Genomic DNA, 16,512 nt, shown 5'->3' with positions numbered 1-16,512 from the left:
AAGTTCTTTTTCCCATTCTTGTCTAATTCTATCCGATATTTCTGGCTGTATCTTCATAATCATGTTATAAATAAAAGCTACTAATCCCTTCTGACAAGGATTAAAAGTAAAAATCAAATCTGAAAAATCCGATGGAAAAATCCGAAAGTTTCTAAAACAATTCAAATTTCACTGGCAAAGAGCAGAGTGAAAGAGGTGGAAAATATTTCAGATCTGGAGGTGAGTAACCTTGATTAGAAACAGATTTTGTGAAATAAACCAATCTGAGGTTCCATCAAAGTACGTTTGTACAAATTTAACTCCTGATAGAAAGTGGATCAGGTGTAAAGATGAGGCATTGACAAGTAAAAGTCATGGTAGTGAAAGTTTGTAAACTGTCAGTGATGTGCAAACCACTGGCAATATGGAGACACTGGTCAAATTAGGAGATGGGCCCGTAGGGGTATGTACACTATTAGCAATGTTATGTGTACTAACAGCAAATGACACTCCACTCTTTCAGAAAGGAGAAAGGCAACAGAAAGGAACATATAGATCAGTTAGCCTGACCTCAGTGGCAGGAAAAATGTTGCAGTCAGTTGTTAAGGATGAGGTTTGGTGACACACAGGACAAGGTAGGACAAAGTCAGTTTGGTTTCCTTAAGGGAAAATCCTGCCTGACAAACCTGTTGGAATTCTTTGAGGAGATTACATATAGGTTAAATAAGGGGGGTGCAGTGGATGTTCTATGTTTCGATAAGATGCCACACATGAGACTGCTAACCAAGTTATACAGGAAAGTTACTGGCATGGTTAGAGCATTGGCTGATTGGTGGGAGGCAGTGAATGTGAGTATAAGTATCCTTTCCTGGCTGGCTGCCAGTGACTAGTGATGTTCCACAGGGGTCGGTGTTGGGACCGCTTCTATTGATGGAATAGATGGCTTTGTTGCCAAGTGTGCAGATAATTTGAAGATTGGTAGAGGGGCAGGTAGGCTGCACATGGCCAAAGACAAATTATGAGAATGAGCAAGAGAATGGTAAATGAAATACAGTGTTGGAAAATACATGGTCATGCATTTTGGTAGTAGAAATAAATGTGCAGACTATTTTCTGATCAGGGAGAAAGCCCAAAAATCAGAGTTGCAAAGGGACTTGGGAGTCCATGTGCAGAACACCAAAGTAGGATGTGATGCTGAGACTGTATAAGGCACTGGTGAGGCCTCACCTTGAGTATTGTGAATGGTTTTGGGCTCCTTATCTTGAGAAAAGATGTGCTGGCATTGGACAGAGTTCAAAGGAGGTTCACAAGGATGATTCCAGGAATGAAAGGGTTGTAGCGATGTGCTACACACAGCGCAGAAATAACGACACGCAGTCGGTAAGTTGTTTCGAGACTAGTTTATTCAAACTTTGTGGCGCTGGCACTTAATCCCTAGCGCCCGCCCTCTCTGGGCGGAAATGACATCAGAGGTGCATCACCAAAGTCTCCTCCCGCACACTGGCTATTTGTGAGCCGGTTTGCTTGTGCAGAAAGTGGGTCACCACATAACCCACCCCCCCCCCAGAACCGGCGATACACCCCCCAATGTCCACAGTCTGGATCAGCCTCTTTTTGGGAGGTCTGCCTCTGCGCCGCGGTGCCTGAACCTCAACCGGCTGCGCCAAGTCCACATGGGCTGGTTTGAGTTGGTCCACCGTGAAAACCTCCTCTCTCCCCCCAATGTCCAGAACGTATGTGGACCCATTGTTGTTGATCACCTTGAACAGCCCCTCGTACAGCCGCTGTAGCGGCGCCCGGTGTCGGCCCTTTCGTACAAACACAAACTTAAAGTTCTGCAGGTCTTTGGGTACATGGGTCAGGATCCGTCCGTGCTGTTAAGTCGGTACGGGGGCCAGGTTGCCGAGCTTCTCGCGTAGTCTGCCCAGGACTGCTGCAGGTTCTTCCTCTTGCCCCCTTGGGGCTGGTATGAACTCTCCCGGGACGGCCAAGGGTGCGCCGTACACCAACTCGGCCGACGAGGCGTTCAGTTCCTCTTTGGGCGCTATGCGAATTCCAAGCAGGACCCAGGGAAACTCGTCCACCCAGTTAGGTCCTCTCAGGCGGGCCATGAGAGCCGACTTCAAGTGACGGTGGAAGCGTTCCACTAGTCTGTTCGACTGTGGGTGGTAGGCAGTTGTGTGGTGTAGCTGCATTCCCAACAGGCTGGCCACAGCCGACCACAGGCTGGAGGTGAACTGGGCGCCTCTGTCGGAGGTAATGTGGGCCAGTACCCCGAAGCGTGCTACCCAGGTTGCAATCAGTGCTCAGGCGCAGGAATTGGCAGATGTGTTGGTGAGCGGGACTGCCTCTGGCCACCTCGTGAACCGGTCTACCATCGTTAGGAGGTACCGTGCTCCTCGGGACACTGGTAGGGGGCCCACGATATCCACATGAGTGTGGTCGAACCTCCAGTGGGTGGGTTCGAACTGCTGCGGCGGGGCTTTAGCGTGCAGCTGCACCTTGGCTGTTTGGCACTGCGCGCACGTTCTGGCCCATTCACTGACCTGCTTGCGAAGTCCGTGCCACGCGAACCTGCTGGAGACCAGCCGGACAGTTGTCCTGATAGGTGGGTGCACCAAACTGTGTATGGAGTTGAAAACTCGCCGTCTCCAGGCTGCCGGGACGATGGGGTGAGGTTGGCCGGTAGCCATGTCTACGGGCCTGGGCCTACGGGAAAGTCCTGCAGCTGCAAACCCGAGACTGCGGTCCTGTAGCTGGGCATCTCGTCGTCTGCCTGCTGCGCCTCCGCCAGTGCTGCATAGACCACCCCCAGGGACAGGGCCTGGACAACTGGTCTGGAGAGTGCGTCCACCACGACATTGTTCTTTCCCAAGACATGCTGGATGTCCATCGTGTACTCGGAGTTGTAGGACAGATGTCGCTGCTGGTGAGTCGACCAGGGATCGGACACCTTTGTGAATGCGAAGGTCAACGGTTTGTGGTCCATAAACGCGGTGAACGGCCTGCCTCCTAAGAAGTACCTGAAATGCCGGATTGCCAGATACAGTGCCAACAGCTCCCTGTCAAAAGCACTGTACTTGAGTTCGGGTGGTTGTAGGTGCTTGCTGAAGAAAGCCAAGGGTTGCCTGCGCCCCTCGATGAGCTGCTCCAGCACCCCACCGACTGCTGTGTCGGATGCATCCACCGTGAGTGCGGTTGAAACGTCTGTTCTAGGGTGCACCAGCATTACGGCATCTGCCAAGGCTTCCTTGGCTTTAACGAAAGCGGCCGCGGCCTCCTCGTCCCAAGTAATGTCCTTGCCTTTACCCGACATCAGGGTGTACAAAGGGCGCATGATACAGGCTGCTGAAGGGAGGAAACGGTGGTGGAAGTTCACCATACCAACGAACTCCTGCAGGCCTTTGACTGTGTTGGGCCGGGCAAAGTGGTGGATCGAGTCTACCTTGACTGGCAGAGGTGTTGCCCCGTCTTTGGTAATCCTGTGGCCCAGGAAGTCAACGGTATCAAGACCGAACTGGCATTTGGCCGGGTTGATCGTGAGGCCAAAATCACTCAGGCGGAATAGAGCTGGCGGAGGTGGGACAGATGCTCCTGGCGACTACTGCTGGCTATAAGGATGTCGTCCAAATAGATGAACGCAAAGTCCTGATGGAGTCCAGGTGTGGGGCTGGCAACTTGGCTTCACCCGGGGAGAATGTCTGGAAAGTCTCGGCATGTACCAGTCTTTTCCCTTGCAAGTCGACCAGCAGGCTGTGAGCTCGCAAGAAGTCCGCCCCCAGGAGTGGTTGGGCCACGACGGCCAGTGTGAAGTCCCACGTGAACCGGCTGGCGCCGAACTGCAGCTGCACTGTGCGGGTGTCGTACCCCGTCGGGGGCAAGATGTTGATTTCCGTTCCGGTGTCAACCAAGAAGCGGCGTCCCGACTGTTTGGCCCAGACGTACAAGAGGCTGTCCTAGTGGCCAACCGCCATAGTCATTAGTGGCAGCTGGCCCTGGCCCTTACAGGGCAGGTGACAACAGCGGGTTTTTGTGCCCCACCGCTGGTGGTAGAAACACCACTGTTCACTGGCCTCCTCACTCCTGCCTCTGTGTTGTGTGCGCCCCCCTGCCGGGCCTGGTCTGGTCCACTGTTGGGCGCGTGGCCTGGTAATCTGACCAATGGACGCCACGCTCTCCCTCTTGGCTTTCCATAGCACATCTGCCCAGGCCGCCACCTTCCAGGTGTCGCTGAAATCTGCGTCGGCCAGCAGCAGATGTATGTCCTCGGGCAGTTGCTCTAGGAACGCTTGCTCGAATATGAGGCAGGGCTTGTGTCCGTCAGCCAGGGACAGCATCTCGTTCATCAATGCTGACGGCATCTGTCTCCCAAACCATCCAGGTGAAGCAGGCAGGCACCCCGCTCACACCGTGAGAGGCCAAAGGTCCCAATGAGCAGCGCTATGAATGCTTTATATTTGCCTTCTGCCGGGGGCGACTGTATGAAATCCGCAACCTGGGCGGCCGTCTCCTGGTCAAGGGCGCTCACCACGTCATAGTAACGCGTGGAATCAGAGGATATCTGCCGAATCTGGAACTGGACTTCTGCTTGGCTAAACCACACACGTGGTCGCAGTGTCCAGAAAGTCGGCAGTTTTAGCAAAACTGCGTGAACAGATGAAGAGTCGGTCATCTTTGGTCCAAATCCCGTTTGGACCGTTGGGGTCACCAATGTAGCGATGTGCTACACACAGCGCTGAAATAACGACACGCAGTCGGTAAGTCATTTCGCGACTAGTTTATTCAAACTTCGCAGCGCTGGCAGTTAATCCATAGCGCTCACTCTCTCTGGGCGGGAATGACGTCAGAGGTGCATTACCGAAGTCTCCCCTCGCTGGCTATTTGTGAGCCGGTTCTCCTGTGCAGAAAGTGGATCGCTACAGGGTTACCATACCAGGAGCATTTGATAGCTTTGGGTCTGCGCTCACTGGAATTTAGAAGGATGAGGGGGGATCTCATTGAAACCTTTTGAATATTGAAAGGCCTAGAGAGTAGATATGGAAAGGATGTTTCCCATGGTGGGGGAGTCTAGGACAAAAGGGCACAGCCTCAAGTTAGAGGGGCGTCCATTTAAAACAGAAATGTGGAGAAATTTCTTTCACCACAGGATGGTGAATTTGTGGAATTTATTACCACAGACAACTGTGATGGCTGGGTTGTTGGGCGTATTTAAGGCAAAATTTGATAGGTTCTTTATTGGACTTAGCATCAAAAGTAATGTGGAGAAGGCCGGGGAGTGAGGCTGAGGAGGGAGAAAAGGATCAGCCATAATGGAATGGCGGAGCGGACTCGTTGGGCCAAATGACCTAATTCTGCTCTTGCCTCATGGTCTTAAGCTTTAAAATGTTCAACTGATGAATAATAAATCAAGAAGCAGCAGGAATTTTAAAATTCAAGCTCAGAGTGCTAACATAAAGGTCCAGTTTTAATTTCTGTTCTGGAGATCAATGTAAAACGTTTTTTTTCTTCCAATGGTCTAACCCTAACCCTGTTGTTTTCAAATTTAAGAAAAAACATTGTATTGGCTATGAAACAAATGATTTTATTAGATGAAGAAATTAATTGGTCAACTGAATATAGTCAAGGGAATAGATTATCAATTGGCATCTAGTTTATCCTCATATTAGCAGATTATGAACAATATAATTGGAAATTCTGACTGAAAGGTGGAAAGCATTGCATCATTTTGATAGGATTTGTTCAGAATTGTAGTTCACCGTACCTATTTACCAAATTGAATTTTGAATATCAATGTGCACATTGGAAATTTGTAGTGTAGGCTGATCATAGCATCCATTCTTGTGTTCCTGATTTCACCTTGTATTAATTTAGCCAACACACAGTGTGATCCAGTCATGGGGAAACCTGTTCTTAAGCTAACCCCCATACCTGCATGACCTGTGTTATATTGAGTACTCGAAAGTTAGGTAATGTGTAGTGAAATTGGTCTTTTTGGTCCTCTTTAGGGTCATAGAGCATCGCAATTCTGTGAGTGTTTGTCATAATGGTCTGTGAACTTCCAACACAGCCAGTTCTGACATGAAGAAGGAACCTGACCCCTGATGAAGAGCTCAGAGTGTCAAAAGTCTCTAGGGAGCATTGACCAGACTTCCTTCAATGTGACTAGAGGCTAAAGCCTGATTTATACTTCTGCATCACATCTACGCCATAGGTACCGCGCACTCGACACTGTAGGTTGACGTGCACCTCCCCCAAGAAAGTAACTCAACGCGAACCAGACCGCAACCGCTGTGATTGATCCACTTGGTAGCATCGCATTTCTGGTTGGTTCTTCTCCGCCATGTCTGTGCACCGATGCGAAATAGGTGAACCAGATCGTCAAACCTACGTGCTGACATGCTAAAATGTTTGAAATGCATTTCCCCGTCCATGTCTCTCACGAAGAAACTCAACACAGTGGCATAGAAACCCCACCTCCAACTAGCGTTTTGGCACACACCAACGCTGCTTGCTGCGGTGTAGAGCTGCGCAGAAGTATAAATCAGGCCTACAGCATAGCCCGTACGCAGAAGTATAAACCAGCCTTAAGATCACCCACATTAATAACCACAGGTCCTGCTGCCTATAGCAGGCAGAGCTTGTGCTGGTTACACTGGACCTGCACAGTACACTCCAAGGAGGGTCTCGGGCTTCATTACTTATTATCCTGCATCACTAGATCCTTATGCCAACTCTGCCTTTGCCTACTATATCTAGACGAACCTGTGATAACGGGGAATGATAGACTGTACAAAAATGGTTTCAAGGTGTTGAGCGTCTCCTGATCATCTTATGAATTGAAAGGATGTTCTCTTTCTGAATGTACAGCAGGGCAGCATATCCCATCAGATTGTATTACTGAAGCCTGTGGGGGTTGTTTAATCATTGTGATTTCATATTGCCTGACATAACTCAGCTACCTTTGGGATCAGTGTCTGGGTTCGTGTGGAAGGCTACCCTGAATTCCTGGGCTTCACATCGGTCTTGGCGGCTGCAGTCAGCGTAGCTTGGCGCTCTATACTGAGAGCCAGGAGAAAGCAGGTACATTATTTAAGGAGAATGCTCACTGCCTCCATGTCTGGCTGATGTCGGGACATGTACAGAGGGAGTCTTGTGTTTCGTCCTCAGTATCATGTGATGAGGTCATGCTGACTCTGCCTTTGCCAATGGTAACACAGCCAGGGGCAGGAGAGAGCATACTGAGAGGGAAAGGGTGATAGGAAGCGGTGATAAGAGATTCTCTGTGATCATAGTGGAAGGGTTATTTGCCTATTTCCACTGAGGAACACAGCTTAGAGAGACTCTACAGTGTTCATGCGCAGTAAGCCAACGACAAATGTTGACAATCCCTGAGAGGAACCTGAGCTGTTCTCTATTGTTATTCCACTATATAGCTATTTGCCATCGATGTGACCACGCCATGAAATTGACCTGTACCAGACACGTTAATGTGACCACAGAGACAACATGGAGATTGATGATTGTGCAATAATACGCCCAACTCCTGATTGCTGAAAAGAATTTTCAATAATAAGAGTTGGCAAATTAATAATTTCTACTTGACCAGATGGGAAGAATTAATAAACTAACAATATTAATTAAAATAAAAGGGGTAAAAAGTAAGTTACCTTACTTAGATTATCTTTTAAGCCAAGATGGAAAATTACAATTAAGTATATTAGTTATTTTGTTTTATTTTAATGTAACAGTGATTTGTTAGCATGTTGAGGCTTAATGTTAATGTTGAGGGAATTAAATGTAATTCCTTCCTGTTAACTGTTTGAAATAATTATTGTTTTCATTGTATAAATCTGAAATCGTTTTTAACATCTCGCTCAGATAATTTTAAATGGATCAAAGGTCATCGTAGCATTTTGGGCTGCAGCCTGCTTATACATGGCCTGAAATCTAATTATCATACCCTTTGGATAGATGGAGATCAGTTCATTGGGTACTCTGCACATGGTAAAGTGTAGGTCTCCAAGCAGACGAGCACTACAAGTCCTACATCCTGGCAGCAGGCCAAGGCCACCAGGATCTGGCCTATAACTTTATCAAAAATAGTGCTGTATCAAGGCCGCCTTGTTCCTTGTATCAGTAAACTCATCGTGCAGTGAATGGATTTGTTAAATTGTATTTTAGATTGATTAGTGTTCAACTTTGTTTTCATTGTTTGTTGAACGTCACTTGAAATGAGCCAGTTACTCTTGAAATTTCCCTAGGAGCTTATCTGTATACTAGATGTCCACGTGTCACAATGTAAAAGGAATTATTATCTTGTTTACTGCCTGAGCAATCTCTGGTGAATTGGACAAGGTATTTTTTCTTCCATGGATACATTTAATTTTTATCACTCCATTTATAAATGCAAGACCCTTAACTATATAAATGCCAAATTCAGGACCATATGGAGGTGGGAGCTAAAATGTGGTCGGTTCAAAAGATTGCAGAAGACTTGGGGATAGGTTTGGGCTTTGATTATAGAGATGCTGAATGTAGCATAGCAAATGGTATACTCCAGCAGTGTGAGATCATTCTCCAGATTTCATGGGAGGAAGAAGCTGAAACACTGGCTGAGCTGACAATGGAATGATGTGATAGTCATGACTAGTATCCAAGGATGTCAGATTGCAGGCTCTTTTCAGATGGAGTATCTGTACCCAGTTATCTTTTTATTGAGATAGAGTGTGGATTAGGCCCTTCCGGCCCTTTTGAGCTGCACCAATCAGTAGTGCTCCCCCACCCCAGGCGATTTAACCCTAGTCTAATCATGTGACAATTTACAATGACCAATTAAACTGCCAACTGATATGTCCTTGGACTATTGGTGGAAGCTGGAGCAGCCAGAGGAAACCCATGCAGTCACGGGGAGAGCAGGCAGTGGTGGAAATTGAACCCGGATCTCCTGTGCTGTAAAGCATTGTGCTAGCCACTGCACTCCCATGCTGCTAATTAAAACATTAATGAACTGACCTTCCACATATACGTTCTGCAGTTTCACCTGGTGTAGATGAGCCCAGAAAGTAAGAATTTAAGATCCAATTTTATGGCTCAGCAAAATTGCTGGGAACAGCTGGGAGCATAGGCGTATCTCAACCAGACTTCAGGTATACCTGTTCCCTAAGCCTGGAGAATAAGTTGGTTATGCCAGCATTATGTTTTCACAGCTGCAGAGTCTCGGTACCATTGTGAGGAAGGAGTTATGCTTGGCAGTAAGAGGACAGTCATCAGTTACACTTTGGGGACTGTAAACACTCATGGACAAGATTTAGTGCCAGGATGAGAAGAGCATCCCCTCTTATTGCTTTCCCAACTCACTGAGTCATAAACGTACTGGCAGGTGGAAGTATATACAGGTTATAAAACAGGGTGATTGCACTGTTGTGTAATCTTTGCTAAATTGCTTTGGAATGCATACTGACAACAACAGGTGACAGTGCGATCAATTGTGGACACAGCTCTCGTGGCAGAGTCAAGCAAACAGTACAGCAGTTAGTGGCTGAAATTTGAAGAATTGTGGCAATTATCTTTGAAGGAATATTGTTCAAGCTCTTTCTGCATTTTTTAAATACTATCTTAGTCTGTGAAATTGTCTATGGCACAGTGGTGAATAAATTCTTAATATGACCATTCAACATCCTCTGTATATTTTAGCAGAGGTAACTAATAAAATTCCTGACTGGGGAGAAATTGATGAGTTTAACTACTATTCCTGAAGGAATTTTATTTATTTTTTTAAATGTTCACAATTAATTTTGGTTTTTCTTTCCCTGTGCAGGTGATACTCCTTATTTGGAACCTAAACGAGCATTTGATGGGACCACAACAGATGTGGGAAAAGCGGTACTGGCAGTTTACAGTGGTCTCTTTGCATATGGTGGCTGGTGAGGCAAACTATTGTTTTGTATCAGTTATAGAAATTAGCTATTGTTAATTTATGCGTCAATTTAACACCATGCATTTTGATCCTATAGCAAGTTAATTTTGTCAATAGCATATAGATGTTACATTTCAAAATATTCTGCTGATGCACCTTTCACTCAGAGTACAGGAGTATAATGCAATCAGGTTTACTGCTTTCTTCATAAAAAAGGATGTATTTTATTGAGAATGATTTTTGATATTGCTGGTCTTTTACATTGGTCTTTAAGCTGAAAATCTGGTCCATATTGACAAGAATAGTGAGAAAAATTATTTAGGGAAGCTGCAGCAAGAAGTTGGAAGCTAGAGAGTTAAAACAATTTCACCTGTGATACCATATAATAAAATAATTGGAAGGCAATTGAAACAGTCACTATTGATGGATTTGAAAGAAAGTTAGCTGGTTTCTCCAAAGTCGAGACAAAAAGATAAAAATATTGTGCAGTCTTTACATGGGTTACTCATTATATACTCTTGAAGCTAGATCAAACAGAACAAATATCAAGTGCGTGTCTCTTCTAATCCCATTTACCAGCACTTTGTCTCTGTTGGTGAATCAAGTACTTCTTAAATGTGAGATTATCTGCCTCCAGGATCCACGCATTCTAACCACTGTCTATGCTGGGGAAAAAATTCCACAGATTCTCTCTAAGCCTCCAGCCCCCAAATCGATGCCCTCAAATTTTCAATACCTCTGTTGTGAGAGAAAAGATTCCTACTAATTACCTTATCTGCCTTTCATAACGTTGTATGCCCTCTCTAAAGAAAGCAAACCCAGCCGATCAAGTCTCAACTGAGGCACTCCATCCCAGTCAATATCCTGATGAATCTTCTCGGCAGCCTTTCCAAAGCAGTGTTCTTCCTATTGTCAGGGGTACAGTACTGTGCAAAAGTCTGAGATGTATATTTTGGGAATGGCGAGGGTGCAGTGCTGCAGGAGGGATGTGGGGCAGGTGGCAGAGGAGGAGTGCCAGGGATACGGGGGTGCCACCGGTGCAGACACGCCCAGCCCTGAGACCACAGGCAAAGTCACTTGATTCCAAACAATTGGTTTATTGATCATTTCAGAATGTCTCACTAGTGCTTCCTGCTCTGTCCCCTCTCCCTTCCCCTTTTCCCAATCGTGATTCCCCTCTCCCTGTCCCCTTACCACTCTCAGTCCACAAAAGAGAGCCATAACAGAATCAGGTTTATCATCACATATATCCAAGACTTTTGCACAGTACACTTCCTATGATATAAGCACTGTTTTATAAAGTTGTACAATAACATTACAGCTCTTCTGTTCTGCCTTGCCTAATAAAGGTAAGAGCCCATTTGCTGCCTTCACACCGTATCTGTCTGTGCTGACACCTTCAGGGATTCATGGACATGGGCACCCAACATGTCTCTTTTTTTCTCAATAGTCCTAAGCCCCTACCATTCATTATTATGTCTACTCTTAATAATCCTCCCTAAGTGCACCAGGATTAATTTCTATCTGCCATTGCTTTGCCCATTTACCAACCGATCAACATCATCCTGTGGCCTATCACTATCTTCCTCGCAATCAACAATCTGTAATTTTTTTATGCCTCTGTCAATGTGTTAATAGTATTTCCGCCATTGATGTTTAACATTTTAATGCATATAACAGCAAGGGTCCCAGTACCAATCCCAGGTAATAGTACTGGCAAAACGTTGGCAATTGGGATTTTGTAGCTAATTTCACAGTACACTCTTATTTTTTTTGCTGAATTTAAACTCTTTTACCTCATCCCCACCAAGTTATCAAGTACATACCTTGTGCCTTGTGAAAATTCTGCACTTTAATTCCAACTGGCTCTCCAGAAGCTGCTTTATATGTTAACCTTAGAGAGTACCTGTTTCTCACAACATTGTAGATGTCATAATTGGAGGTAATGAGGAAAGTTTTGGGAGTACAAATTTATTAGGTCTATATGATTGTGATTTCAATTTTGCTATTATTTTTGCAAAGATGTACATGATATATGTTAATGTAATTTCTCTGTTGATTGTAGGAATTACTTGAATTTTGTTACAGAAGAAATGATTGAGCCATTTAAGTGAGTATAGACATGTTCGTTCTAAAAGTCATGCTTACTTTGCTTGGAGTAAACCTGTGGTTGAGCTTTGGATCACCACCCCATGCCTGCTAAATGTACAATATATAAGGCATCCAAGAGACAACTACGCACATTTGCGTCTGAGCCTTGCTTCTCAGTCCGATTAAAAGACAGAAGGGCAGAGTAAAATCTTTAGTGGAGAAAGATCCTTTGTGCAATGAGTGTGGATCTTTTATTTTTATCTTTTTTAATCGGGTTTCATGATCTTTGGTTTCCTGTGAGCAAGCAAATCTCAAGGTTATATAATTTATACATTCTTTGATAATAAATGTACTTGAATCTTGAAGATAATCAATCCTGTGCTCAGATTACATAGCTGATCTTAGCTTTACAGTGTGGTTGATACTGGTAAGTAAAAGCATTTTGAAGCTGTGAAATAATTCTTGCTTCTAATGCAACTTTCACTCAGCAGTCTAGTGAACCTTAGATTAACCCCAATTTCTTCAGTGTTAGGCATGGCAGTGGAGCAGTTAGTCTTATTTCCTGCACATCTCATGCAACCAGGTTGCAATCTGAACCACAGATGCTGTCCTTGTTCCTGTGACACTGGGTTTCCATCGATACTGTGTTTTCCAGGGAATTATATTGATAAGGAATGCTCTGAAAGTCAGTATCAGAACAACAGACAAATTGGCCATCTATGTTGTAAGGAAATATGAAGTCATTAATATAATAAGAGGATACTGTGGATGTCAGCATCTCTTTTAGGTGTGATTATGTCTATATTGGCCAAAATATTAGTGCTTTCGGTTTGTAGCATAGGTTGAATGTAATTGCACTTTGCTCTTGAACATACTGAATTGACAGAACAAGATTTTAGACACAACTTGTGTTAAACTTATAAAATTCCTTGAAAGACCAATTTGCCTAATTTTGCTTCATTTTTCAATAAAAAGTTCTAAACAGGTAGATAAAACTAAATGAGTCAGCTGCTCATTTCTTGCACTTAGTTTAATAATCCAAAAAGATTAGCTTCTCACATGTTATAGCTTAATAAATTGATTCTGACACATTTAAAATCCTGACCTAAGTTTGGAGACATATTCTTTGCTTATTATTATTTTCAGTAATTTGATACAGTTTGGGTGGAAGGTGCTGGAAATCAGAAACAAAGGCAGAAAATGCTGTAAACACTCAGCTACTCAGGCAGCATAGTTGCAAAGAGAAACGGATTTAACATTCTGGGCCAAAGTCTCTGGTGGAGTGCTGGATTTGCATCTCAATACTAAATGCAAAGTAAAGTTGGGCAGGATACAAAGCCAGTTTCCTCTAATTCTGTCCATTTCCTGCAAAGTGAATTAGGTTGAGTCAAATGCTAAAGCAGATTCCTTAGCCTAGAAGTGCTTTGTCTTTGAAAAGCAAATTCAACTGTTGATACCTCAAGTGCCAATGTGTGTAAATCTGCGTGGGTCCCTGCAGCAGTGTTTCTCATACGCATTAATGTATGAGAACAAAACTTATTATACATGAATAAGTACATCATAATAATTCATAATCACAGTGGCTCTGCCATAATATTGAGGGCAGGGTCTGGTGATAAGAGGTCCAAAGAAAGTGATTGGGTGTGCAGGAAGAGGTGGTGGAGTGAGGGGGTTGCATGAAACATTCACTGGGGCCTCACACCAGATAAGTGCATGTATTGAGCATAGTATGTGCCTGGTTAAGGCAGCTCCTTCTAAGTTGTCCAAAAAGGAGTCTGCTCTGCCTAACCATTTTTGTAAAGACCTGCTTCTGCAGACTATTCTGCTTCTGCTATTTGCAGCCATGTCAGAAATAGTGCTGAATGAAGTTTGGTGCCACTGTGCATAACCAGGTGCTTCCTGTTTTAATGCATAATTTGCACTGAGAATCCAGAACCATCCGTGTAAGGTCCGTGGGATTGTGCTTTTGATTAAGCTCTCCATGTAGTGTTGTTGTGCTTCAGGGAAGGATTATAGACTCTTGAATTTTTCACTGCTCCAGAGATTGGGTTCTGAATGAAGGGTCTTTGACCAGAAATGCTAATACTGCTTATTTACCACAGGAGCTGTCTAACGTGCTGAGTACTAGCATCGTTTTCTGTTTTTGTTTCAAGTTTTCTACATGTGAATGTTTATTGATTTCCAACATTCCATTAGGATCATTCAAATATAATCATCTGTCCATGATAGTTCAAATCAGATCAAATTTAATGGTCATTCAAAGCATAAATTTTTCACAGTGGAACGAGACAGCGTTCCTCTGCACCAAGGTGCAAAAACGTACATGCACACTCAAAATAACGAGGAAGAAAAGAACATCGTCACATGAGAAAGCAGATTCTTTTGGTCAGAGACCCAGAGTGATAAATCCCACAAATTGATGGTTTATTGATCAGTCCCTGTTCCATTGCCTCTCTTTTTGGCATTGAGAAAGTACTCAATTCCACCTATTTAGTTCCAGAATGGATGAGCTTGTATCTGCCAATAATTGGGTCATTCCTGAGACAGAGATTTTGTTCACATGACACATTGTGATCAGCTCTGAACTCCATATTTGCTCCTTTTCTGAGATTATATTTTTGTTCCAAAGCATTGATCAATCCCACATCTCTCGTCTTACCAGTAAGTACAGTGCCCTAGAAAAAGTATTCCTCCCCCACAAGCGTTGTTCCCTTTAATTTGTAATGACTAGTGTGCACAAAAATCTTGTGCTGTGTAATTATTTTGCCCAGTGACAATATGTACGCACTATATAACTTCTTCAACAAAAATAGTATAAATAAGCCAACTCTAAACTCTGCAAATGATCACATACTGTGTTGTCACCGTCCACATCAGAAACCAGAAAAGGAAATTTGATTGTGTACGATCGTGAAATATACTTAATATGCCAATGTATCAGAGGGTGACAGCATTTTGAATGCAGTTGAAATTCCTTTGTGCGTTGGTAGCAAAAGATGTGTACTCGCACACACTTTGGAGGGACCAGTGCCCACAATTATTTTCACAGTTTACTGACTCATTTTCTAAATTTAAAATATATTAAAGTAAGATTTTTTGAGCTAATCTACAAAACTTTGTACATCATAGAAACATAGAAAACTTACAGCGCAATACAGGCCCTTCAGCTCACAATGCTGTGCCAAACATGTTCTTACCTGAGAAATTACCCATAGCCCTCAATTTTTCTTAAGCTCCATGTACCTGTCTAGGAGTCTCTTAAAAGACCCTATTGTAACCGGCTCCACCGCTGTCACCGGCAGCCCATTTCACGCACTCACCACTCTGTGTTAAAACACTTACCCCTGACTTCTCCTCTGTACCTTCTTTCAAGCTCCCTAAAGCTCTGCCCTCTCACGTTAGCCATTTCAGCCCTAGGGAAAAGCTCTTGTGTCTCCTGGTTCCCAGTTAAACAAGTATCTGGGTTTTAAAGTCTGTGTCCTCATTTTCAAATCCCTTTTCCCTCATTTAGTCCTCTCAGAATATTTTCACTTTAATTCAGATTTGAATAACCACATTTCTTTCAATCACATTCTCAAAAGTAAAGAAGCTCAGTGTGTTTGGCAATGTTCATGTGTACAGTGAGACAATTTCTGCAGAGTCAAGGCAACTGTTGACAATGCCATTATCATTTGTGATGTTCATTCCAGGTTCTCCACACGTGATGCAGTCATTCATAGAGGTGCCCAGTATGCATATAGGTGACCGTCTAAACCATGATAAATTGAGAAATCTTGATCTCCAAAGAGATGTGTGTGTGTCCTTCTACACCAGTCACTATAAGCAAACATACTGCAGAACAAAGAGTTTAAAAAGGCATTGTATGGTGATTTTCATTGCAAGAGGTTTTGTATACAGGAGTTAGGATGTCTCACTGTGATTATATAGGACCTTTGTGAGATCACACCTGAAATATTGTGTGCAGTTTTGGTCATCTTACCCAATAGCAGGTATCCCTACCACGGAAGGTTCATAAAACTGATTCCTGGGATGGCAGGACTATCACATGAGGAGTGATTGAATCAGCTGGACTTGTATTCACTAGCCTCTAGGAAGATTGAAACATACAGACTTTTGCCAGAGCTTTACAGGATGTTTCCCCTGTGTTTTTTTTTAGCCAGGGTCCACAGTCTCAGGATGCTGGATGTGACATGTGATGAGAATTTTTTTTCACTCAGTGTGGTGAAGTGGTGAAATTCTTTACCATTCAGTTTAGTGGAGATCATGGCACTGAATAGATTTGAGAATGAGATAGTTTCATTTCTAGAGCAAAAGGATTAAGAGATAACAGAAGAGAGCAGATAGATGTGAATAGCCCAGGGCAGTTTCTATTTTTCCACATTTCTGTAGCCATAGTCACTCGGACTGATTGTTGACTACATAAAGTTGCATTTCCTTGGTTAGACAAGGAGATAGGTTCTGTTACAATTAATTTTATTTTGTCAATTCTGCTCATTTAAAGCTGGACAATTCCTAAATCCCAGCCT

At 43.9% G+C, this 16,512-nt stretch overlaps 1 protein-coding gene across 1 annotated transcript in view; it reads left to right on the top strand.

The window, feature by feature from the left end:
• Positions 1 to 16,512, top strand: part of slc7a5 (solute carrier family 7 member 5) — a 49,570-nt gene that overhangs the window by 19,955 nt on the left and 13,103 nt on the right. Inside the window, exons 3-4 of the mRNA XM_059993015.1 lie at positions 9,797 to 9,902; positions 11,961 to 12,005. Coding sequence (XP_059848998.1) covers positions 9,797 to 9,902; positions 11,961 to 12,005 — 151 coding nt within the window. The remainder of the gene's footprint in view (positions 1 to 9,796; positions 9,903 to 11,960; positions 12,006 to 16,512) is intronic.

This window comes from Hypanus sabinus, chromosome 17, assembly GCF_030144855.1.
Source record: "Hypanus sabinus isolate sHypSab1 chromosome 17, sHypSab1.hap1, whole genome shotgun sequence".
In the NCBI taxonomy this organism is placed as follows: Eukaryota; Metazoa; Chordata; class Chondrichthyes; order Myliobatiformes; family Dasyatidae; genus Hypanus; species Hypanus sabinus.
This window is presented reverse-complemented; position numbering and strand designations above follow the sequence as displayed.